Source organism: Meriones unguiculatus, chromosome X (assembly GCF_030254825.1).
Source record: "Meriones unguiculatus strain TT.TT164.6M chromosome X, Bangor_MerUng_6.1, whole genome shotgun sequence".
In the NCBI taxonomy this organism is placed as follows: Eukaryota; Metazoa; Chordata; class Mammalia; order Rodentia; family Muridae; genus Meriones; species Meriones unguiculatus.
Genome location: NC_083369.1, coordinates 72054380 through 72079480, shown reverse-complemented (window position 1 = coordinate 72079480; position 25101 = coordinate 72054380). Strand labels below are relative to the sequence as shown.

The 25101-nt window shown below is 37.8% G+C and overlaps 1 protein-coding gene across 3 annotated transcripts in view; it reads right to left on the bottom strand.

Moving 5' to 3' along the window:
- Positions 1-25101, bottom strand: part of Pls3 (plastin 3) — a 101964-nt gene that overhangs the window by 23684 nt on the left and 53179 nt on the right. For all 3 annotated transcript variants that reach the window (XM_060375656.1, XM_060375658.1, XM_060375657.1), the window contains exon 3: positions 11367-11530. In XM_060375656.1, the coding sequence (XP_060231639.1) occupies positions 11367-11530 (164 nt within the window). The remainder of the gene's footprint in view (positions 1-11366; positions 11531-25101) is intronic.

The following is a 25101-nucleotide window of genomic DNA, read 5'->3' as shown; positions in this document are numbered from 1 at the left end:
CTTACAACCTGAATCCAAGAACACATCAAAGATATCATCCACCATGACCAAGTAGGCTTCATCCCAGGCATGCAAGGGTGCTTCAACATACAGAAATCCATCAATGTAATCCACCATATAAACAAACTAAAGGAGAAAAAACACATGATCATCTCCTTAGATGCTGAAAAGCATTTGACAAAGTCCGACACCGATTCATGTTTAAAGTCTTGGAGAGATCAGGGATACAAGGCACATACTTAAAGATAGTAAAGGCAATATACAGCAAGCCTATAGCCAACATCAAACTCAATGGAGAGAAACTTAAATCAATCCCACTGAAATCAGGGACAAGACAAGGCTGCCCACTCTCCACATCTCTTCAACATAGTACTTGAAGTCCTAGCCAGAGCAATAAGACAACTAAAGGAGATCAAGAGGATACAAATCGGAAAGGAAGAGGTCAAAGTGTCACTATTTGCAGATGATATGATAGTATACATGAGCGACCCCAAAAATTCAACCAGAGAACTCCTTCAGCTGATAAACACCTTCAGCAAAGTGACTGGATACAAAATCAACTCAAAAAGAAGCCCTCCTGTATACCAAAGACAAAAAGGCTGAGAAAGAAATTAGGGAAACAACACCCTTCACAATAGCCACTAATATCATAAAGTACCTTGGGGTGACACTAACCAAGCAAGTGAAAGACCTGTTTGAGAAAAACTTCAAATCTCTCAAGAAAGAAATTGAAGTAGATATCAGAAGATGGAAAGATCTCCCATGCTCATGGATTGGTAGGATTAACATTGTGAAAATGGCCATCCTGCCAAAAGCAATCTACAGATTCAATGCAATTCCCATCAAAATACCAACTCAATTCTTTACAGACTTTGAACAAAAGATTCTCACCTTCATATGGAGAAACAAAAAACCCAGAATCTCCAAAACAATCCTGCACAACAACAGATCATCTGGAGGTATCTCCATTCCTGATCTCAAGCTGTACTACAGAGCAATAGTAATAAAAACTGCATGTTATTGGCATACAAGCATAAAGGAGGATCAATGGAACCAAATAGAAGACACAGAAATAAACCCACACACTTATGAATACTCGATTTTTGACAAAGAAGCCAAAACCATTCAATGGAAAAAAGACAGCATCTTCAACAAATGGTGCTGGTCTAACTGGATGTCTACATGCAGAAAAATTAAAATAGATCCATATTTATCACCCTGCACAAAACTAAAATTCAAGTGGATCAAAGACCTCAACATAAAACCAGATACGCTAAGTTGCTTAGAAGAAAAAGTGGGGAACAGCCTAGAACTCCTTGGCACAGGAGACAACTTCCTGAACAGAACACCAACAGCACAGGCTCTAAGAGCAACAATCAATAAATGAGACCTCATGAAACTGAAAAGCTTCTGTAAAGCAAAGGACACCATCATCAAAACAAAACGACTGCCTACAGATTGGGAAAGACTCTTCACCAACTCTTTATCTGACAGAGGGCTAATATCCAGTATATATAAAGAACTAAAGAAGCTGAAAAGCAACAAACCAAGTAATCCAATTAAAAAATGGGGAATAGAGCTAAACAGAGAATTCTCAATAGAGGAATATCGAATGTCAGAGAAACACTTAAAGAAATGCTCAACCTCATTAGCCATTAGGGAAATGCAAATCAAAACGACCCTGAGATTTCACCTTACACACATCAGAATGGCCAAGATGAAAAATTCAAGTGACTACACATGCTGGAGAGGTTGTGGAGAAAGGGGAACCCTCCTCCATTGCTGGTGGGAATGTAAACTGGTACAACCACTTTGGAAGTCAATCTGGCGCTTTCTCAGACAATTAGGAATAGTGCTTCCTCAAGACCCAGCTATAACACTGCTAGGTATATACCCAAAATTTGCTGAAGTACACAAGGACATTTGTTCAACCATGTTTGTAGCAGCTTTATTTGTAATAGCCAGAACCTGGAAACAACCCAGATGTCCATCAACGGAGGAATGGATACAGAAATTGTGGTATTTCTACACAGCAATCAAAAAAGAAGAAATTAAAAAATTTGCTGGCAAATGGTGGGATCTAGAAAAGATCATTCTGAGTGAAGTATCCCAGGAGGAGAAATACAAATATTGTATATACTCGCTTATATAGACCTACAAGATATGATAAACATAATGAAATCTATACACCTGAAGAAGTTAATCAAGAAAGTGGACACGGGGTAAGATGATCAATCCTCATTTAGAAAGACAAATGGGATGTGCACTGAGTGTATGACAGGAGTCTACTGCAGAAGGCATCTGAAAGATTCTACCTAGAAGTGTTTCAAAGCAGATACTAAGACTCATAACCAAACCTTCGGCAGAGTACACGGAATCATAGAAAAGAAGGGGAGTTAGTATGATGTGGAAAGGATAGGAGCTCCACAAGGACCAAACTTATCTGTGCACAGGGTCTTTTCTGAGACTGACACTCAACCAAAGACCATGAATGGATATAACCTAGAACCTCTGTTAGGATGTGGCCCGTGGTAGCTCAGTAACCAATTGGTTTCCCATAGTAAGGGGAACAAGGACTATTTATAACAAGAACTCAATGGCAGGCTCTTTGACCTCCCCAATCCCCAAGGGAGGAGCAGTACTGTTAGGCAACAGAGGAAGACATTGCAGCCATTCCTGAAGATACCTGATAAAACAGGGTCAGATGAAAGGGGAGGAGGTCCTCCCCTATCAGTGGACTTGGAAATGGGCTGGGAGGAGATAAGGGAGGGAGGGTGGGATTGGGGAGGGAATGAAGGAACCGGATACAGCTGGGATACAGAGTTAACAAAATGGTAAGTAAGAAGAAAATTAAAATTAAGGAAAAAAAAATTAAAAAAAAACTATTCTAAAACAATAAGAAAGAATGGAGGCAACAAAGGCAGGCCTTGGTGCTACACATTTGCAATCATATCACTTAGGAGAAAGAGGCAAAATAAACTGAAAAAGTTTGGGACCAGCTTGGTATACATAGGGAGTTCCTGGCTAGCCAGGGCTACATTGAAATACTTTATCTCAAGAAGGATGGGATCTGAAGTAAGGGCATAGACACTAATTTAAAAAGAAGTGCTGGCTCGAAGCAGAAGGATTCTATGGTCACTTTAGGCAACACAGACTTTGTCTAAAAATAAAGATTAAAGATGTTAAATTAAGCCTTGTAGGGTGGCACAACATCTTTAATCTCAGCACTTGGGAGATGGAGGCAAGTGGATCTCTGAGTTTAAGGCCAGCCTGTTCTACAGAGCAAGTTCCAGGACAGCCAAGTTATACAGAGAAACACTGTCTCAAAAAACAACAACAAAAAAGTGAAGTTAGAGCTATGAAGATGGATCAGTGGCAGAGCACTTGCCTTGTACCACTAGTACCAGGGTTTCATCCTCAGTTATGTGAAGGAGGAGGTGACAGGTACATAAAAGGCTTTTTAGTAATTGTCCTATTTGGACATTTGAGTTCAGCTTCTCTTCCCATCACAGAACCCACATAACAAGCTAACTCCCTTTTAAAAATATTTTTTCTTAAAAAAAAAGATTTATTGATCTTTATTTTATGTTTGTTGGTGTTTTGCCTGCATGTATGTCTATGAAGGTGTCAGAACCCCTGGAACAGGAATTACAGACAGTTGTGAGCTGCCATGTGGTTTTGGGAATTTAATCCCAGTCCTCTGGAAGAGTAGACAGTGCTCTCTCTTAATTGCTACACCATTGCTCCAGCCTTAGAAGTTAACTTTTAAGTTCTAATTGCACAAAACAGGTTGTAAGAATATAAGCTTCATGTCCTGGTTTAATAATATAAGTTAAAGAGCATTCTTAAAATTTGTCTCTATACTTCTGAAATTCTCAAATTTGTCTCACCTCAAATTTTCCCCTGTTTTCAATGTGCATCACTGTCAATTAGGAACAAGGCTAGCAACTTTCTAAACATTGTTTTAAAAAATTGAATGTACTCTGGCTTCAAGAGGGACAAACATGTGGAGGTCAAAGAACAATTGTGAGGAGTTGGTTCTCTCCTTCCAGCTTACTCACACTCAAGGGGATCAAATTCAGGTCAACCAGCTTGCTGAGCAAGTGTTTTAACCACTGGGACCTATCTCAGGCTCATAACACTTCCTCTAAATCCCTTTAGAACCTCTCTTCAGGTGGAACAACTGAACAAAAGAATTAGTAAAGAGAATATATCATATGTCAAAGGCTTTTAGTGCTGCTGACTCCTAGATACTGTCATTCCCCTTCCTGGGGGAGATCACCTCTAGGTGAGGTTGATAATTTACAGAAGTTCAGACTGGTATAAACTAGCCTGTGCCATACCCAAAAGGCTACAGAGAGGCACTTTTTTAAGTAATCCACTTAGAGAAAGGGGCTTTTTTGTTGTTGATTTTGTTGTTATATCCAACTGCCTCTGCCTCCCTAGTGCTGGGACTGGAGGCATGTGACACCAAGCCCAGCAAAACAGGAACTTTTTTATAATGGACGTTGTCGTTGATTATCAGTCATATTATCACATTACCATTCTCAAAATCTCAACTTTCTTTGGCTTTATAAACATACTTTGATTTAGGAGAATACTGTGTAATCAGCTTTACAAAATCAAGCTTCCTCTAATGTTTGGGGAGAAGGGTTGGATTTTCAAGACACCCTGGCCGTCCTGGAACTCACAAGGTAAACCAGGTTGGCCTTGAACTCAGAGATCAGCCTGCTTCTGCATTCCAATAGCTGAGATTACAGGCACGCTGGATTATGCCTGGCTGCTTTTTCTGTTTTTAAAGATGTGTCCTCAAGCATTGAAATTTTATGCTATATCAGTAATTTTACAAGGAGCTTTTAAGATAGATGAATATATGTGTTTAAGCAGAATGGATTTTCCAATACACAGGTTATTTTGATGCTACCCCTTCCCTTTTTATAGTACTATCTGCTAGGGGCTGGAGAGATGGCTCTGTGGTTAAGAACATTTGTTGTTTTTTTTTTTCCAGAGGATTCAAGTTCCATTTCTAGCACCAACATTAGGTGGATCACAACCACGCATAATTCCAGGTATAAATGAGGTCTGATACCTTTTTCTGGACTTTGTAGGTGCCTGTGTTCACATGTTCACAGACACACACATAGACACACACATAGATATAACTGAAAATTAAAATCAGTCTTTAAAATGGCATCTAAGAACACACATACAAACACACAGTCACCCCAAAGACAAAGTAAGTATCTTCTGGGGCTGGATGATGGCTCAGTGGTTAAGAGCACTGGCTGCTTTTCCAGAGGATCTGGATTCAAGTCCCTGAATTTACATGGTGGCTCACAACCATCCATAACCTCAGTTCTAGGGATATCATGCCTTTTTTTTAACCTCTGCAGGCACCAAGCATGCATATAATTCACATACATACATGAAGATAAAATACATTCATAAAAAATTTAAAAACCTAATAAAAATCAGCAACTGACACTTGGAATCCTAGCTTATGGGAGGTGGATACAGGAGGCTTGCTGTGAGTTCAAGGCAAGTGTGGAAAACAGAGAGAGCTCTAGGAGTGCATGAGCTGTATATGAGCCCCTGTCTCAAAAACAAAAACAAAAATAAAAACAAAACGAAAATCCTTGGGCATGGTAGCTCACAATTGTAATCCCTGCACTCAGGAGATTAAGGAAAGAGGATTTCAATGGAAGCCTGGTTTACAAAGTGAGACCCTGGCTCAAAAACCAAACCAAACCAAAGCAAAACAAAAGCAAAGTGAAGAAAAAAAAAAAAAAAGATTATCGGCTCAGTGAAAACTGTAAACTCCACTACTTTTTTTTTTTTTTAAAGGACAAGTGTGTATTTCCTCATACCAGGCATACCACATGTTACTGCAAAACCAAGACATGTTACAGCTTCAGAAGAAGATAGGAAACGCTGTTTTTCTTGTTGTGTGTGCATCTGCTTCAGGTCTCATAGTCTTCTACAAATTCAGTTGCTTCAATGATCATGATTCTAGCTGAATGATAAATTAAAATTTATATAGCATACCTATATAAAAGTGGAATAACTCAATAAAAAAGGTCTATGTGGTAAAATAGCCTACCTCTTTCATTGGTCTAGGAAACTGCTTGGGAATGATTAAAACTTTTTTTTCTTAAAAAAAGAAGAGAATTGAAAATTCATACAGCAGATTGGTTCAATATATGAAAGGCAGTATTCTCTCTACCTGAGGGATGATATTGCTGGATTGGATGATAAAGCTTTGGCTTAACAGGCATCTCAGAAATAGCACAAGACTGAGCTAGTCTGTTCAATGAATCATTTCAAGAGTGAGTTGTGATCCTAATGAGATCGCTGTTTTCCCTCATTGAGAAAAGACTTACTTTATCATCTGGAGACAAATTTGTTGTGTACTCTGCTCAGAAGGCAATAGTCATTCTCATCCTATACATCCTTTTCAGTTTCTTTGGTGGCACCTGTGGCTCTTATTCCTTTCCTAAGTTTCAGCAATTTTCTCTCAAAATCTAGCAGTCACTTAAGTTCTTTTGACTCCAAAGCAGAGGCATCATATGACTTATGAAGGAAAGATTTCAGTAAGAATTGCAGAAAATATTGCCTACTTCCAGGATGGGTCCTGTTCCCAACATAGCAAGTTTGAAATTTTCCTTCTGGAAATTGTTGCCTAAACTTGGAAAAGAACACTAATACTGTTAAATACAAGAAAATCAGAGTAGAAAGGGGCTTGGAACCTCACAGTTGCCACAGAAGCTGAGTGCAAGAAGATCAATTGAACCCTCAAGGTTTGTCCAGCCTAGGTAATTTGGTGAGACATTGGCTCACAGGAATCAATAAGAAAGGAAGAATTATTTCAACCATTAACAGCTATGGAACATTTACTCTGTGCCTAGCATTGTTCTGAGTATGCTGCTAATTTTAAATGATTAATCCTGTGGGTCAATTCTATTAGTGAATGGTTAAGGACTTATTATCGCTATGTAAAAGCAAGTTTCTCTTTGTAAAAACAAGAAATTAACACAACCATCTATTTAAAAATATATTGCCCCATCAATCCGAGAAAACATTTGTGTTAATTTTTAATTATAAAAACATAGTGTGCTAGATATATGGTTCAGTGTTAGAACATTTACCTAGCACGTGCAATGCCCCCCCGTGCTTAAGCCATAGAAGAAGAAAAGTCAAAATAGAAAAAATATCAACAACAGCAACAAAAAAGCCAAAAAGTAGCTTAGCATGATAGCACATGGCTTTAAATTGAGCACTCAGGAGACAGAGGCAGGCAGATCTCTGTGAGTTAGAGGCCAGCCTGGTCTCCGGAGAGAGGTCCAGTATAGCCAAGGATACACAGAGAAACCCTATCTTGAAAAATTAAAGATAAGTAAATTAATAAAACTAGTAGCTTCAGTTTGTAATACTCAAAACAAACAAATTATTAATTACCGCCTGCCTTTGAAGATTATTTACAATGTTGGGAGCCTTTTCTGTCCTACATATATTCTTGAAAATTAATAGAAACTGATTTTGTTTGTATCTTAGTTTATCTTTTTAAAAAGATTTATTTATTTTACATATATTAATGCTCTATCTATAGGTCACTTGCATGCCAGAAGAGAGCACCAGATCTCATTTTAGATGGTTATGAGCTATCATGTGGTTTCTGGGAATTAAACTCAGAACCTCTGCAAGAGCAGACAATGCTCTTAACCACTGAACCATCTCTCCAGCCCTTGTGGCTTAGTTTATGCTGAATACTTCTTTAAACTATAATCCTCATTTAAAAGAAAAAAAAAAAAAAAGAAAAAGAAACCAAACCTAGCATGTGAGAAAATGTTTCTCTTTCCTTATGCTGACAAGATTTACAGTCTCTGTTTCTTGGGTAGTTAAGCCATAGTTCAATTTTCTTTGACAACTTGCAAGGTGTTAAATAAGCAATGGTTTAATGAGCATGAACAGCTATTTCAGTGTCTCCCTTTCTTCTAGCAGTCATGGCAACAGAATTCTGATAGTTTATGTGGGTTACTTTACCATTACATTGATGTCTTTAGATACCAGAAGAGGGTGTTGAATTTCTTGAAACTGGAGTCACAGATGTTTGGGTGATGGGAAACAAACCTGAGACCTCTGAAAGTGCAGTCGGTGCTGCTGATTCATTTCTCCAGTCCCCAATTCGAGCTTCTTAATTAGCAGGGGACTAACTAAAAGAGGTTTCTCACCCACTAGGCAATGCTGGTCAACTCCCTTTCTTTTTCAGGACTCCACACATGCTTGTTTTAAATTGATGTAGGGCATAGTGGTCACATTTTTAATTGCAGCACTTGAGGCAGAGGCAGGCAGACCTCTGTGACTTCAAGGTTAGTTTGGCAATATAGTCAGTTGCAGGACAGCCAGGGCTACACAGAGATATACTGCCTCAAACAAAAGTGAATGTAAATCCTTCTACTTCTAAAATATTACTTTGACCTAAAATGTTCTCCTTAATGTTTTAGAATATGTATTCTTTTTTGTTTTATTTATGCTTATGAGTACTGTCTTCCTGTACGTCTACATAACATATGCAGGCATCAGATTCCATTATAGATGGTTATGAACCAATATATGGTTACTGGGAATTGAACTTAAGACTTCTGGAACAGCAACCAGTGACTTTAACCACTGACCCATCTTTCTAGCCCCCTTCTTACTGTTTTATTCTAGAAAATCTTTGCTGTTACCCAAATTATTAGGCCTCTACTTTCAAAGAATAAATGAAGACAACTTCACCTTGTCACTTAAAAAGCCACTAAAAAAATGTGGGGAAAGTGTAGTGTTTAAAATATACAAAATTGAAAGTTTTCTGAGATCATTTTCTTTGTAGACACGTTTATAATTTTGTCTTTAACATTACCAGTTTAGACTGTAGACTCTAACAACTTCCGCTGCTTCTTTTTAGTAATTACAAAACCACTCAGCCATAAGTTATACCTAAAGCAACCATAGTTCACTCCTGCTCTGACCTGATTTAAATTCACAGCGACACATGCAAGTTACATGAGGAGACATGCAAGTACTCAAATCACAAATCATTTGTAACTTACTATTGAACTCAGAATTCAAAGCAAAAGGTTTTGGCCATAACTGGAGACAGAAATGATGGGAGGAAATCAGTTTTTCAAAACGAAAATGGTAAGAACTATGTAATTATAATAATGACATGAGCCTGTAGTTTTCAAACAGTAAAGACCTCCCCTCCACCACCCCTAACAACTGATTATGTATTCTATTTGGTTTTAAAAAATTATAATATATATGTATTTTTTTTCTATGCATTGATGCTTTTTGCCTATACGTATGTCTGTGTGAGGGAATCGATCCTGGAGCTATAGACAGTTGTTAGCTGCCATGTGGGTAGTGGGAATTAAACTTGGGTCCTCTGTAAGAGCAATCAGTACTCAACCATGAGCCATCACTCTAGCCCTATGCGGTCTATTTAATTCCTGATCATATGGTGTATTCTTTTAGTTAGTTCTAATGAGAGGGAACATATCTGAGTCTCATTCATCATAGTGAGTCATGGTAACTGGTAGGAGCATATGTTATAATGGCAGCTATCTTGGTGCCAAGATAAAGTATAGAAAAGGAAGACAGGCATGCTGGGATCTTGGTGACAAATATGAAGCATTAATTACTAGTTTGTAATTGAAAACAATGTATCTTGAAAACAATGCCTAATAAGATCTAGTCAAATTCATATTTAAATTAACCACAAATCCTCAAGCAGTATCTTATGCTCCTGTAATCCCAGCACTGGGGATGCTGAGGCAGGAAGAAATCACAAATTGGAGGCCAGTCTGAGCTACATAGCTACAGCTAGTCTTAAAAACCAAGTCAATGAATAAATAGTAACATCCCTAAAACCTTAGGGTAGAGCAGGTATGGTAGTACATGCCTTTCACCCTCAGTTCTGTGGATGCTGAGGCAGGATGATCATGACATTAAAGTCAGACTGTCACAATAAATAAATAAATAGATAGATAGATAAATAAATAAATAAGCCCTAAGCTAAACAAAAGCAAAACCCAAAACATGCATTTTTCCCTTTTGAGGCAGGTCTCGATTTGCAGCCGTGGATAGCCTGGAATTTGCCATATAGACCAAGCTGGCCTTGAACTCACAGAGGTCTACCTGCTTCTGCTGAGATTAAAGTTTTGCACCACCATGTCAGCCTTCAGGATGCTTTTTTTTTTTTTTAATTATTCCCCTCCCCCTGCCAAGACAGTATCTTTGTGTAGATTTGGCTGTCCTATAACTAGTTCTGTAGACCAGGCCTTGAACTCACAGAGATCTGCCTGCCTCTGCCTCCTAGGTGCTGGGATTAAAGGACTGCACAGTGCCCTGAATTATTGGTTGTGCCCCACTTATGTCCCTGAGGAAGTCAGAAGAGGGTGCCAGATACTGAGCAACTGGAATTACAAACAATAACAAGCTGCCACGTGGGTCCTGTGACTTGAACCTAGGTCCTCTGGAAAAGCAACCAATACTCTTAATTGTTGAGCTATCTTTCCAGCCCCTTAGGGCTGTTCTTAACTGAGAAAAGAAGGAACAGCTATTTAAAAAGACATCTTTCCGATAATTTGTTAACCAATCTAGACTGAAAATCTGTAAGTCAATAAAATCTGTACTGTAATTGCTGACAGCTAAAATTGTTAGATCTTGACTTAAAACAAACAAACAAAAAACACTTGCTGTCACACATCCTGCAGTCACTGAGCTAAATGCTTATGGGGAGAAGCGTTAGGAAATCAGCCACGAACCTTGAGGCATGTTTGATGATAATAGACAGGAAAACAAAATTGTAAATGCTTCTCCCAACTGACTAAAATAACATCCTTCTAGCTTTTAATTATCAAGATGATTGCCCTGGAGAAAATGGTACAGTTACATACCACTAGTACAAGGTTTAAAAGACCTCTTTTAATCAGAAAGTTGAGCTCAGGAAGCTTCTAAGACTGAGTCATATGATATCATTAAACTTGTGCAGCAAGCTCTTCTCTATGGGGGAGAGAAAGAATTCCTCAAAAATGTTATTTAACACCTTGAAAGATGCCATCTCATGATGCCCCAAAGGAGATTGTTTCTGCCCACCATGACTGTTGTGCTATAGCTTTGTTTCTGTCAATGTGCCTTTAAAAAAGATTTTGTTAGATATTCTAAATGGTTGAAAGAATTAAATTTAGTGGTCAGAATGACAAAAATGTTGCTAGGTAGCAGAGTATTAACATGATATATTCAACACAATGTTATTTACATTTTAAGATTCCCACTAGACAATGGAACAATGATTTCGAACAATGACAGATTTTTCACATACTTACATAAACAAATTCATTAAAGCTTATCTTGCCATCTTTATTTCTGTCTCCATCCAGCATGAGTTTTTGAATAATTTCTCTCACTTTATATCCAGGCAGTGGCATATTAGCTTCCTTGAAGAGTTCATGAAGCTCATAGTCGCAAATAAATCCATTGCTGTTGAGATCTTCATGAAAAGGAAGGAAAAACCGGGCAAAGGAAAAAAAAAACAAAAAGATAAAACGGGAAAAAGATTAGAAATAAATTTGTAAGAATATTATCGTTTCACAATCCCACCTAATTACAATCATTATTATTATTATTATTATTATTATTATTATTTGGAATCTATGGATGTTTGGAAGGGAAATGTATATTTTATCTGAATGGGAAATGTTTTATTTATATCATGTATCTTGTATTTTAAACAATGTGTATAAGCTTTATTTAAAAATAGCATCCCTGATTATTAGAAAGTATAGTGTCTTGTTAATAAAGCAATTATTAACTCATAGAACCAAGAAGAGTCTTAAATAGAATACTTTATACACTGACAAAACTTTGTCATGATATAACATAATCTCTACTGTGCCTGTGCATGAGTCTTCTCCTTATTCTTTTTTGTTTGCAAAAGAGGTTTTATGGTGTCTCTAAGCACATCTGACCTGAAGGAACAGCTTTCAGAGCCAATTTTTTTAGTTAATGTAAACAAATGTTAATCTAAGACAAATACAGAGTTCACAAGAATAAATGCAGTTCTGAGTAAAGCAGATGTTAAATATGACTCTATAAATGTTTTATTTTTGGGCTACTGCAATTTTAATATAATATGCAAAATGCTGATAAATGAATGATGCTTATTCAAAACTATGAAAATAGAGGCAAAACTGTCAACAAATGACTACATGTTGGCTGATTGAAAAAGCAAGCATATGTATGTGTGCATGTATGCATACATATGTATATGAATAAATGTTCACTTTCACAAGAAATATCAGTAGGTATATTAAAATCTAAAGGAAGAAATAATGTGCATTAATCAAATGACACATGATGATCATTTCATTATTAATGGAAATGTTTTGACTAGGGAATTTACTTAAAAGTTCTGCCACGGCAGGGCATGGTGGCACACACCTTTGATCCCAGCACTTTGGAGGCAGAAGCAGGCAGATTTCTGTGAATTCAAGGCTAGCCTGGTCTACATTGTGTGCTATAGGACTGCTAGGGCTACACAGAGAGACCCTGTCGCAAAAAGAACAATAACAAAAAGCCCTGCTGAGTACTGTTCTTAGAACCAAAGATGCCACAGAATGTCTTACACTTAGGGATCCCTCATTCTAACAACAATACTAACAGAGCAGCAAAGTGTTCTGTAAGACACCAGACAATATAACAATACAAATGTAACTTTAAGGAAGAAAACTGAAGCAGAGAAGAGAGTTAGATCAGCAGTTATTCCCTTGCCTGAGGCTGAGAAATTCAGAAATGTCTGAACAATTTTGCATGTGTTTGTGAGACAGAGTGTTACTATGTTGTCCTGGTTAGTCCAGGACTTGCAGTGAGTGACATGTGTTGATATTCCTGCCTCAGCCTTGTATGTACTGGGAATCTAGTCCTGCAGCCCCACACCCAGTTCTAACTGAAGATGGTTCTGATTGCCACATCTCAATGGGTGAAAAGATGCTCCTGGCACCCAGTGGATAGAGGCCAGGGACTCCATGAAATCTCCCACAGCACATTTGACACACCCTTGCTCCACTAGGTAACACAGAATGCTGCAGCTCAAAATATAAACAGTGCAGAAGTTGAGCAACTCTGGGTTATAATGACAGTGTGGGGGCTGCTGCTTAGACAGAATGGTCAAAGAACGCCATTGTGCTGCGATTCTATTTGAATACAGACTTGTGTAAAGCAAAATAAGACATCTGGAATAAGAGATTGCAACTAGGTGAAAGAGGTAGTACAGTGTGTGTTGTAGATGTGCACGCAATGTGCTCTGGGAACAGCAGAGATCTAGCATGCCTCTATCACAATGGGCAAAGGGGAAAGGGAGGTCATTCAATGGGTTTTATACATTCTTCTAGGCTGCAGTATATATTGTGTTTGTTTGTTTTTTCCTGAAGTGTGAACTAAGTGTGACTCATAGCAGTTAATTTTGGGCAACCACTAAAATAGAAACTACTTTATGTCTGCACTTTTGTTTGAAGGTTTGTGTTTGAATCAGGGTCTCACTATTATAGTCTTTGCTGGCTTTCTACTTACAGTGATCCTCCTGCCTCTGTCTCTCCATGTGCTGGGATTATAGGCACATGCCACCAAACTCTGCAAAAATATTAACAATCTTATCTCATACTACTTCACCAATCAATTGAAGGTTAATGAATATTTTTTTGTTGGTGGTAACAAGATCCTAAACCAGAGCAACTTGCTAGACAAGTGCTTTACCGTTATCAAAAGTTGTACACTTAGTCAAAAAGCTCATGAAATTCCGTTTTAAGTTGTAATGCAGGATCACGTTGCATTGCTATTGATGTCTACATTTGTAAGAGCTGAACCAGCATTTTATGCATGCTATGTATAAGCTCTATCATGGGGTACCCAAACTCTAAAGTCCAATGCTCTTAAATACTGTACTTTAAAAAAAAAGCTTATTTTGCATTTGAAAAGAGGTATTTTATCTGTGTCTCTGTGTTTATGTATACATGGGCATGAATACCATGGCAGAGGTCAGAACAGCTTGGAGGAGAAGTATTTCTCCTTACACCACATGGGTTCTGGGAATCAAATTCAGTTCACTGGTTTGGCAGCAAGTGCCTTTATTGGTGAGAAATTTCTCTAACTCTTATTTAATTTTATTAATTTTAGTGTGCTTGTATTGTAATTAGGAGTGAATTCTGGGACTTGTGCTTCCTAGGGAAGTACTCTACTATTGAGTTATTAACATATCTCCAGTCACCTTTATGGAGCCCACCCTTAGAGCTTCTGATAATTTTGCTGCAGCTTTCTAAAGATCTGAGATCACAGGCCTGCCTGATTAAGACCAGAACAAGTTGAAAAATCTGTGGAAGGGCTGGGATATAGAGGAATTTGTAGAGTGTTTGCTTATTAATGCATGAAGTCCTTTAGCCCAGTCTTTGCCATTCTATAAAACTGGGCATGTGGGAGGCAGAGGCAGGTGGATCTCTGTGAATTTAAGGCCAGCCTGGTCTACAAAGAGAGTCCAGGACATCCAGGGCTATTACAAATAGAAACCTTATATTGAAAAAAACAAAACAAAATAAATAAAGAAAAAAAAACTGTATTGTTAAAGCATCCATCACAAACTACTTGACATTTGTGAAGTGATTTACAATTCCAAAAAGGCAAAATATGTAAATTCTTTAGGGTTTATTTTCACTTTCTTTGCATTGAATTTAAATGATTCAAGCACTGAGCTCTTCATTTGTATACATGAACTACTTATATGATGAAACGAAACCAGGGACACATACAGTTGCAAAACAGAAAAAGCAATTTGCCTGGTATTGTGGCAGAATTTGAAAAATTTGGTATATGAACATCTTGGATTTATATGTGTCTGCTCCTGAGCATATACCAATCTGTTTCTACTTCCTTGATCACATTTATGGAGTTTGGTATAATGGACTACATTTGACATAGGGGAAAGTACATTGCACAGTTAAATGGACACACTATGGGAAAAACATAGGATCTAATTGGAACTTGACTATTAATTTTCACACAATCTATCCAGATCTTGGTGTTTTCCTCTGTGTTTTATGTAATCTCTAAAACTGCTTTTGTTTCAGTCATACTACAGATCAGAATACATGGGAATTCATAATGGCTCCCGCCCCCAGAACAAGGCCAGCAAGATGGCTCAGTATGTAAAAGCATTTGCTGCCAAACCTTATAGCCTGAGTTCAATTCACAGGACCCTCATTGTGGAAAGATAGAATTGATTCCTGAAAGTTGTCCTCTGACCATCATACATATTTGACGGTATACATATATAAACACACACACACTGTAATTTAAAAATTATGAAATAATGGAGAATGATTGATGAATCATTAACACTTAACACTTAACACTGACCACTGATCTCAACATGCATATGTTCCAGTACCTAAATGTATACACATACAAAAAGAAAAGGAAAATACAAAGACTATGTTTTTAAAAGTATGTTAAAGTCTCTTAAAAAGTTCCACCCCTAGCTGGGAGTGGTGGTACATGCCTGTAATCCCAGCACTCAGGGAGTCACTGGCAGGCAGATCTCTGTGAGTTCAAGGCCAGCCTGGTCTATAAAATGAGTCCTGGACAGCCAACGGTACACAGAGAAACCCTGTCTTGGGAAAAAAACAAACAAACAAACAAAAAAACAAAAATAAAAAAAAAAACAAAAGAAGTTGCAACTTTGCTTCAAAATATATAAATAAACAAATAAGTGAATGAATAAACAATAGCTGGGTATGGTGGCATACTTCTATAATCCCTGTAGGCATAGGCTCATTAATTCAAAGTCAACTTGGGCTATGTAGTGAGAACTTGTCTCAAACACAGACACACAGACACACATGCGCGCGCGTGCACACACACACACACACACACACACAGACTAAGGGTATAGCTTAAGTGGAGAGTGCTTGCCTGAGATGTGAAAGGTGCTGGGTTCCATCTCCAGCATTGAAAAAAAAATGCCATGAAAAGGAAAAAGTTGTCTTCTGCTTCCAATGTCTATCATGTTTACTCTTCTGAATGAGGATTAGGCATCTTCCCTACGGTCTTCCTTGTTGTTTAGCTTCTTTGGGAGTATAGATTTTAGTATGTTTATCCTATATTAAATGGCTAATATCTATTTATGAGTGAGTATATACTATGTGTGTCTTTCTGCTTCTGGGTTACCTCATTCAAGATCTTTTCTAGTTCCCACCATTTGCCTCCAAATTTCATGAGTTCCTGGTTTTTAATAGCTGATTAGTATTTCATTGTGTAAATGTACCATAATTTCTGTATCCATTCCTCGGTTGATGGACATCTGGTTTGTTTCCAGATTCTAGCTATTACGAATAAAGCTGCTATAAACATGGTTGAGCTTTGTCCTTGTTGTATAATTGAGCATATTCTGGATATATGCCTAGGAGTGGTATAGCTAGATCTTGAGGTAGCACTATTCCCACTTTTCTTAGAAATCACCAGATTGATTTCCAAAGTGGTTGTACAAGTTTATACTTCCACCAGCAATGGAGGAGGGTTCCCTTTTCTCCATATCCAAGAGCCTACCACAGATGGTCTCTGAAAGACTCTACTGATCAAGGTCTTGAAGCAGAGACTGAGACTCAGCCAAACTTTGGGCAGAGTGCAGGGAATCATATGAAAGAAGGGGGAGATTAAAAAAAAAAAAAACTGTACCTTGGGAGCCCTGCAGATACTGATACCCCAACCAAGAACAATGTATGGAGAGGACATAAAACTCAGGCTCAGATGTAGTCCATAGACTCAGTATCCAAGTGGGGTCCCTAGGAGGGGAGCAGGGGCTTTCTCTGACATGAACTCAGTGGCAAGCTCTCTGATCACCTCCCTCTACAGGATGCAGCCTTGCCAGGCCACAGAGGAAGACAATGAAACCAGTCCTGATGCCAGTCCTGATGAGACCTGATAGGCTATGGTCAAATAAAAAATGAGGAGGACCTCCCCTAACAGTGGACTTGGGAGGGGCATAGGGGGAAAAAAGGGAGGAAAGCTGGGATTGGGAGGAGATGAGGGAGGGGGCCGCAGCCAGATACAAATTGAATAAATTATAGTAAATGATAAAATAAAATTAGAAAAGGAAAAAGTAGAATCAGTAAAATGGTTTAGTTGGAAAAGGTGTTTGCTACCAAGCCTGACAACCTGAGTCCAATCCCAGGACTCACATGGTAGAGTATAGAACTGACTTCTACAAGTTGCCCTTTGGCCTCCACATTTATGGTGTCACTGTATTTATGTACTCACACAAAATACATTAGTGTAAAGGATTTTAAAGGGAAAGATATTTTTATGAACTAGAGTTGGAGTTTCTTATGAGTTTTAAATAGAAGATTTCAAACAAAAGAGTTAAGAGAAGAAAAAGCACTTGTGAGAAAATAAGCCACACCCAAGAACATGGGTGTGGGCTTCTCAAGGAAGAATATTGTGAAGTAGTAGATGATTTTAGTAAAGGAAAGGAAAACTTTAAAGCGTGGAGGTGAGGAATGGAGGAACACCAATCTGTCATTTTATGACAGTCCTTATTAGGTTGCACATTTCCTGACAAAGTTTCCTTAACAAAAATCTCCTTATCTTTCAAAGCATATCACATACAACAGTGCCTTGCACATAGCAAGCAAAGGGGAGAATTCTGCCTGTAGAAACTAATTCTCAGATAGTAACCAGAGGAAGACTGCTCTAATCTTAGATGAGTGTTTTCAAAACAAAACTAAACAGCAATGACCAAAAAAATACAAAAATATCACCGAATCTATGGAATACCAGTTCATCAGGAAACCAAACCTTGACAGAAATATCTCTCAAATAACATTTAATCTCACTCCCATTGTTCTAATCCTGTCCACACCCAGCAACCATCAGGTCTGTAATTTGGTTTTCTAAGTGACCATAGCCATTAAACTGGACCTAAGTGCAAAGAGAGGAGAGATGGCTGTCAGATCAGGTATGTTTTGTAATGCATAATTCCGCCTTGCTTTTATTAAGAGGTAGCACATAGCTTGGAAGTCCTTGCCACTGCCTGTTGTCTGAGCTACTCAGCTACAAGGAGTTCAAGGCCAGCCTTGAAAACATAGCACTTTATTTAAACTTGAGTCATCCTCCAGGGCACGCTAAGGCCCCACTAAGTTGGACCCAAATACAAGAAGAAAAGAATCAGTCAGGACCCTTGGGTTGTGAACAACTTTGAAATTCCTGAGGATATTTATCCTTTAATTTCCCAGCACTAGGGAGGCAGAGGCAGGTGGTCTCTGTGAGTTTGAAGCCACACTGGTCTACAGATCAAATCCCAGGACAGCCAGAGCTACACAAAGAAACCTTGTCCGGAACAACCAAAGGGGGAGAGAGAAAGAAAAAGAGAAAGAGAGAGAAAAAGAGAGAGAGAATGTGTATCATCTTTCTTTCATAAATTCAACTTGGCTATCTTTCTATATGTTCTCAATAGATGCTAATCCTATTCATACTGTGGCATTTTAGTCCTAGTGTCCTAGTGTTAGAAAACCACATTGGGCCTTTATTAAGACTAGATTGGAAGAGAACAATTTCTATGTCGTTAAGGAGGCAGAGAGAGACTGAAAATGGCAGCAGCTAGCCATTAATTTTACAAAACCTCACAGCTGGTAAAGTCCTTAAAAGATACAAAAATTAGTGTGTAATTACTTTCAAAGCATTTTATGTTGAATTTATTGTCAATCTTCAGTTTAAAAAAGCAGAAATAAAAAACAGTAATACACCCTTAAGCAGTGACACTGATCAAAAGTGCCAGAAAATGAGGGAGTACATGCTAGTTTAGCCAGGGTCCATCTTCCCAGTAACATTATTCATCAAAAGCTCAAGACCATGTTTGATGGTGAACTTCTCCCATTCTGAATTTTGATATAAACATAAGATTTTAATAATGTGTGCACCTAAGAAACAGACCCAGATTAAAAGCAGTTTTAACTGGAAACCACAAATGCAAATGCCAGGCAAGATGGTAGGTAACTCCTTATTTTTTATTAAAGCTGCCAACCTTCTGGAACCCATTTCTGGCTCATTAACTGCTTTTAACTATATTCTGGCATGAGGCAGAAGAGGCTTTGCATTCAGAAGACTAATCTTTTCTGCCATCACGTTTCATAATGACTGATAAAATAATAAACTATTTACATATAGCTTATGTTTTCTACAACAGTCACAACGCTTCTAAAAGCATTTTCATTCTGAAAATATGATCATGAGGGGTAGATTGTCAAGCCACAGGAAAGAAAGAAATGCCAGCTATCCACCTAACAAAGTGCTCGCAGAAAGTAAAGAGCTAACATTTAACAAATATACCAACTGTATTTAAAAAACAAACACCAAAAAAAGCCATTATACTCTAAAAAAATCACTAGGAGGCACTTAAGATTGCACTAGACAGAATCATCTTTCACCCTGGCTGCTGAATTCATCAGAAATGAACCAACTGTTGGTTACAAGGAATTCACTCTCCATCCAAGTCTCTTTTTGTCTCAGATGACACACATAGAGTCACATCTACATTTTGTTTTAAAGGATATCTTATTATTCTCTTCTACCAAGTATTAGTTTAAATGCCAGTTGCCTCCTTCAACACCCTCCCGTAAGTAGCCTCAAAGTAAATAAACTTATTATACAGTCATTTTCCTGCAGAAGTTGGAATCACACCAAGAATGCATATCCTTAAAAGGCAATGTTTTCCCTCCCATTGCATCCTGTTATTTAAGCTATTTTAAGACCTTGTCTGGAGAAAGCTGAGCCAGAATTCAAGTTGTTTTGATTTTAGCTGCTGTTTTACACTGCCCTTGCCTAAGTGGTATGCACTGTAATTGATCACTTTAAAAGCATTTTTTGGGGTGCTACTTTGTCCGACAGTAAGAAAAATGGGGATTTTTCTTTGACCCTCAGGTGTGTGTGTGTGTGTGTGTGTCTTTAACTTTCCTTGAGTATGTCTAAATCTACTGTTGCTCTTGTAAAGAGGTGGCAACTGTGTGCCTTTATATGCAGTGCATATGTGGCTTCTGCATTAACCCATTATGGACTGTGCTCATTACAATCTAAAGAAGAAAATGAATCAAGTGCACACAAACAATTTCTTTGAAAGACTGATATCGAACGTTCAATTTAGCTTACCCAATGCATTCTAAAACTTTTTAAATTAAAAACTTGACAATAAGAATTTAAATGTATAATAATGGACTTACGCGAACACACATAATTTGAATGCCTATAAAAGTTCACAAAAACAATGATTTAAAGAGTTGACCAGGGTCTGGGGAGCTGTTTCAGTGCTTAAGAGTACTTGTTCTTGAAGAGGACTCCTGTTTAGTTCCCAGCAACCTGTTACCTGGTGGCTCGTAACCATTCATAACTTCTATTGCAAAGGATCTGACACCCTTTTCTGACCTCTGACAGTACCAGGCACACATGTGGTACACAAATATACACACAGGCAAATACACAATATGAAATTAATAAATCTAAAAAAAATTGTAAAAGAACTGGCCAAGAGATTTGTACAGGAATATACTATATATATGTTTATGTAATATATTACACCCTAAGATCTAAGCAGTAAAGCCAAGGTTTCATTAGGTATTAAAGTATTAAAACTTAGCTGTGCAGTAGTGGCGGTGCCCACCAATAATCCCAGCACTCAGGAGGCAGGGGCAGGTGAATCACTGTGAGTTTGAGGCCAGCATGGTCTGCAAAGAAAATCCAGCAAAGCCAAGTCTACACAGAGAAATCCTGTCTCAAATAATGTTAATAATAATAATAATTAATAATAATAATATAATAATAAACATTAAGGAAAAGCTGCTATTAAATATCTCCAGATATCTACCTAAACCTGTGGCTGGCTTTCTCCAGGTTCTACCTCTTGAGGTACCCCAGTTCATCAAATGAAAGTGGACCTTTAATGAGTACAATTTAAGGGTAATCTAGAGCTTGCTAATACTCTATATTGGACATTATTCAATAGTATATTCCCAACAGTAGTGTTCACCTACATTTGAAGACTAAACCAGTCTAGAGGGCCACGAATGAGTAGTCAGAAATGTTTATAATCTTTTTCTATACCAGTTTGGCTATAGTTTTTCACCTGGTGCCACTCCTCCTCCTCCTCCTCCTCCTCTCTCTTCCTCTCTCTCTCTGCTCTCTTGGAGCTGGAGTTGTAGGATATTGTGAGCCCCCTATCAGGGTGTTGGGAATCAAACCTATAGCAGGATGTCAGAATTTAAATGAATACAGATACGTTTTGTGTTGGAGGAGGGCTTGCTAAGGTTCCCACTACCAGAGGGAAATTCTGAGACAATTGTTGAGATAATTAAAATAATTACATATGATTAGAGCTTAACAGTAAGCAGATGCAAGAAGAGAGTGAAAGAACTTTAAATCCTAATACTCAATTTATTTCTTTAGTAAAAAGAGTTTCAAAGCACTATTAATTGACTGAACAAAACCTGTGATTAGTCGTAATTACAGAGATCTTCTCTGCACACTATGATTTTTGCTGAGTTTCTAAGCAGATAATCAAAGATATTATTGAAATAGATGAGGAAAATGATTCCCATGTTTTGTCACAATTGAAGTGAGACAAAGTAGTCCTCTCTACTCTCCCCTACCACACAAAGTAGGAAACAATCATCATTGCCAGGAAAATAAGTTCTAGGGCCTTTTTAATAAATAAGTGATCCTTCAGTGAAAAAAAAAATTCAAAACATATTTGACAGCTGCCTGAGGGCTCTGTAACCAACGCCATCTAAAAACTACAACGTGGTTTGAAGGATAATCAAAAGATTCAGGTGAGCTTTTTGATGATTTTCTGAAAGACAGACACTACACACATTTATCACACATATACCCCTTCACACATTTTTATGGGCTTCAGTGTAATGGCCAAGGAAATCTTTAATAATAAATTTTTCATGACAAAGACCCTCTGAATGTACAATTGACAATGGTAAAATCCTAATACATCAAAAAATGGTTCATCAAAAGGTGGTTCTTTGAGATCCAAGTAATTAAATATTTAATGAGAACCTAACACGTGGGAAACACTGTGCTAGATATTCAGATGGGGAATACAATTAGAATTGGCAGACATAGTGACCTCCCGAATTCTCATTCACAGTGTGTTAAGAGCAGCTATATAGAAATCTGTGCCTAATATGGGATTCACTAAGTCTCACAGTCCTACCTCCTGCCTATGCAAAGCAAAAGATTCCACAATGGTAGGGTTTTTATTGTTGTTGCTGTTCAGATTTTTTGCATTCAAACCTCTAATTCAGTGATTCTCAAACTGTGGGTCATAACCCTTTTGGGAGGTGGTCCAAAGGCACTTTCACAGGGTTTGCATATCAGATATCCTCCATAGCAGATATTTACATCACAATTATAACAGCAGCAAAAAGTATATTTATTGAACTAGCAACAAAATAATTTTATGGATGGGGTCATCACAATATGAAAAACTGTGTTAAAAGGTCACATAAGGAAGGTCGAGAACCACTGCTCTAACTGATCTCTTACTTACTAAATACAATTTAACCCTGTTTTCACCATGGCAATAATTGGTCAATTCTCTATCATTATGTCTTAGCAAAGCAGTTAAGCTGCTTAACATAAAAAGTGCTCCAAGTCCCAACAAGTCACATGTGAATTAACATTAATTTAAAAGAAATAGTGAACATAAATATAGCTAAGAGGTAACACATCAGGTCAAGGCCTTCTTTCAGAAGGCTTGGCATAGCTATTAAACAATGCAAAATTAATAAGTCCTGGGCCCTCCTCTAACACTCTAGTTATAAAGAAACAACTGCGCTGTTCCTAACACTGAAAGATGAATGTAAACAAAAGACAAAAATTAAAGGAAATACAATTCTTTTTCTTTTTCCTTTTGTTTTTTTGAGGCAGGGTTTCTCTGTGTAGCCTTGGTTGTCCTGGATTCTCTTTGTAGATCAGGCTGGCCTGGAACTCACAGAAATCTGCCTGCCTCTGCCTCCTTGAGTGCTGGGATTATAGGCCTGCACTACCACGCCAGGAGGAAATACATCACAAAAAGAATTATAGTAAGAACAATTCTAAAGAATATTGATAAAAGAGAAAAAAATTAAAAGAATAACTCCACCTCTTATAACCAAGAACTTACTTGCTATTTTTCATCAATAAACTATCTGACTATGTACTTCCATTCTCTCAGTCATTCATATCTACAGCAAGCTAATTAATTGCTTTGTAAAATATACACACATAAAATGAAGATTCAGAACAATTTTAACCTTTCTATCTAGACTGATGGTATGAGTTGAACAACACTGTAGCTGGGGGGGTATTATTCTACTCAAGGTAAAATAGAATATGTACTTTTATAGAAAACGTGGCTCAGACTAGAGATGTAGTTCAGTTGGTAGAGAGTTTGCCCAGCATGTACAAAGGCCTGAGTTCAGTCCCCAGTACCACATTAAACTTGGTGTGGTGGTTTGAGTAGGAAAGGCCCCCACAGACTCGTGTTTGAATATTTGGTCTATTAGAAGTTGTGGCCTTTTTGGAATAGGTCTGGCCTTGCTGGAGAAAGTATGTCACTGTGGGGGTGGGTTTTAAGGACTCCTATGCTCAAGCTATGTCCAGTATGGCACAGTCTCCTTCTGCTGCCTGTAGATCAAGATGCAGAACTCTCAACTTCATCTTCAGCACCATGTCTACCTGCATACTTCCATGCTTCTTATCATGATGATAATAGACCAATTCCTCTGAAAGCGTATGCCACCCAAATTAAATGATTTTTTTAAGAGTTGCCATGGCCATGGTGTCTCTGCACAACAATAAAACCCTAACAAAGACAGGTGGTACTACCTTTAGTTTCAGCACTAGGCAGGTGGAGGATGGAGAATCAGAGTTTTACGACATCATGGGCTATTTGGGGTGAATTTTGGAGAATAATCTGGGCTAAAAAAGACTGTCTCAAAAATTAAAAAAGAAAGAATGAATGTATCAATCAGTCAAAAGGGGACAGAGATAACTATCCTTTTAACTTTTATATTAATAGGGTTTTTAGTGTCAGTATAAGAGTAAATCTGATTTAAATAATACACCATTATACTTTAACTTTATTCCCTTTAGTTTGGACAATGCCAAAAAGTCAGGTTACCTTAAGTCAGTGGTTCTCTCTGCCTTTCTAATCCTCCAATGCTTTTAATACAGTTCCTCATGTTGTGGTAATTCCCAACCATAATATTATTTCCATTGCTGCTTCATAACTGTAATGTTGCTTCTGTTATGAGTTGTAAAAATATTTGGAGATAGAGGTTTGCCAAAATGCTTGTAATCCACAAGTTGAAAAACCAATGCTTAAGTACATGCTACCTTGTATGACTATACACACCAGGAGTTTGTTCTTACTCCATTTCACTTTATCTTTTATGGATTTGACCTTTGCATAGAATGTAAACCCTATATATTGCTTGCATAGCTGAGGAACAAGGATGGATAGAAAATTCAAGACCTGGATCAGCTATGGAGTAAGTTCAAGGACAGTCTGGGCAATGTATTGAGACCTTGTCTGAAAATAAACAGTGAAAAAAAAAAGCTGGGAATTTAAGTTATTGATAGTCTGTTTAGTATGTTTGTATTCAAACAAATATACAAAAAGAAAACACGCCATATTATGTGGGGTATATCTACAATTCCAACACCTGGGGGAGGTAAGAGGATTACAAGTATATTAGTCTGAACAACTTAGTGAAACTGTCTGAAAATATAAATGACTGAGGATGTAGCTCCATGTCAGAGCACTTCCCTGTCATGTTTGAGGTTCTGAATTCAATACCCTGTTCCAAGGGGAAAAATGACATCACAATATTCCTCTGCCTCTTTGTTTGATGCTATACTTTTATTTATTGTTAGAAGGATGAACAGTATGCATGAACAGGTTTAAGGCTAGCCTGGGATACAGAATGGGGCTTCTTCCTCAATGCCAGAGACCAAGAATCCCAGGCACGTAGTCAG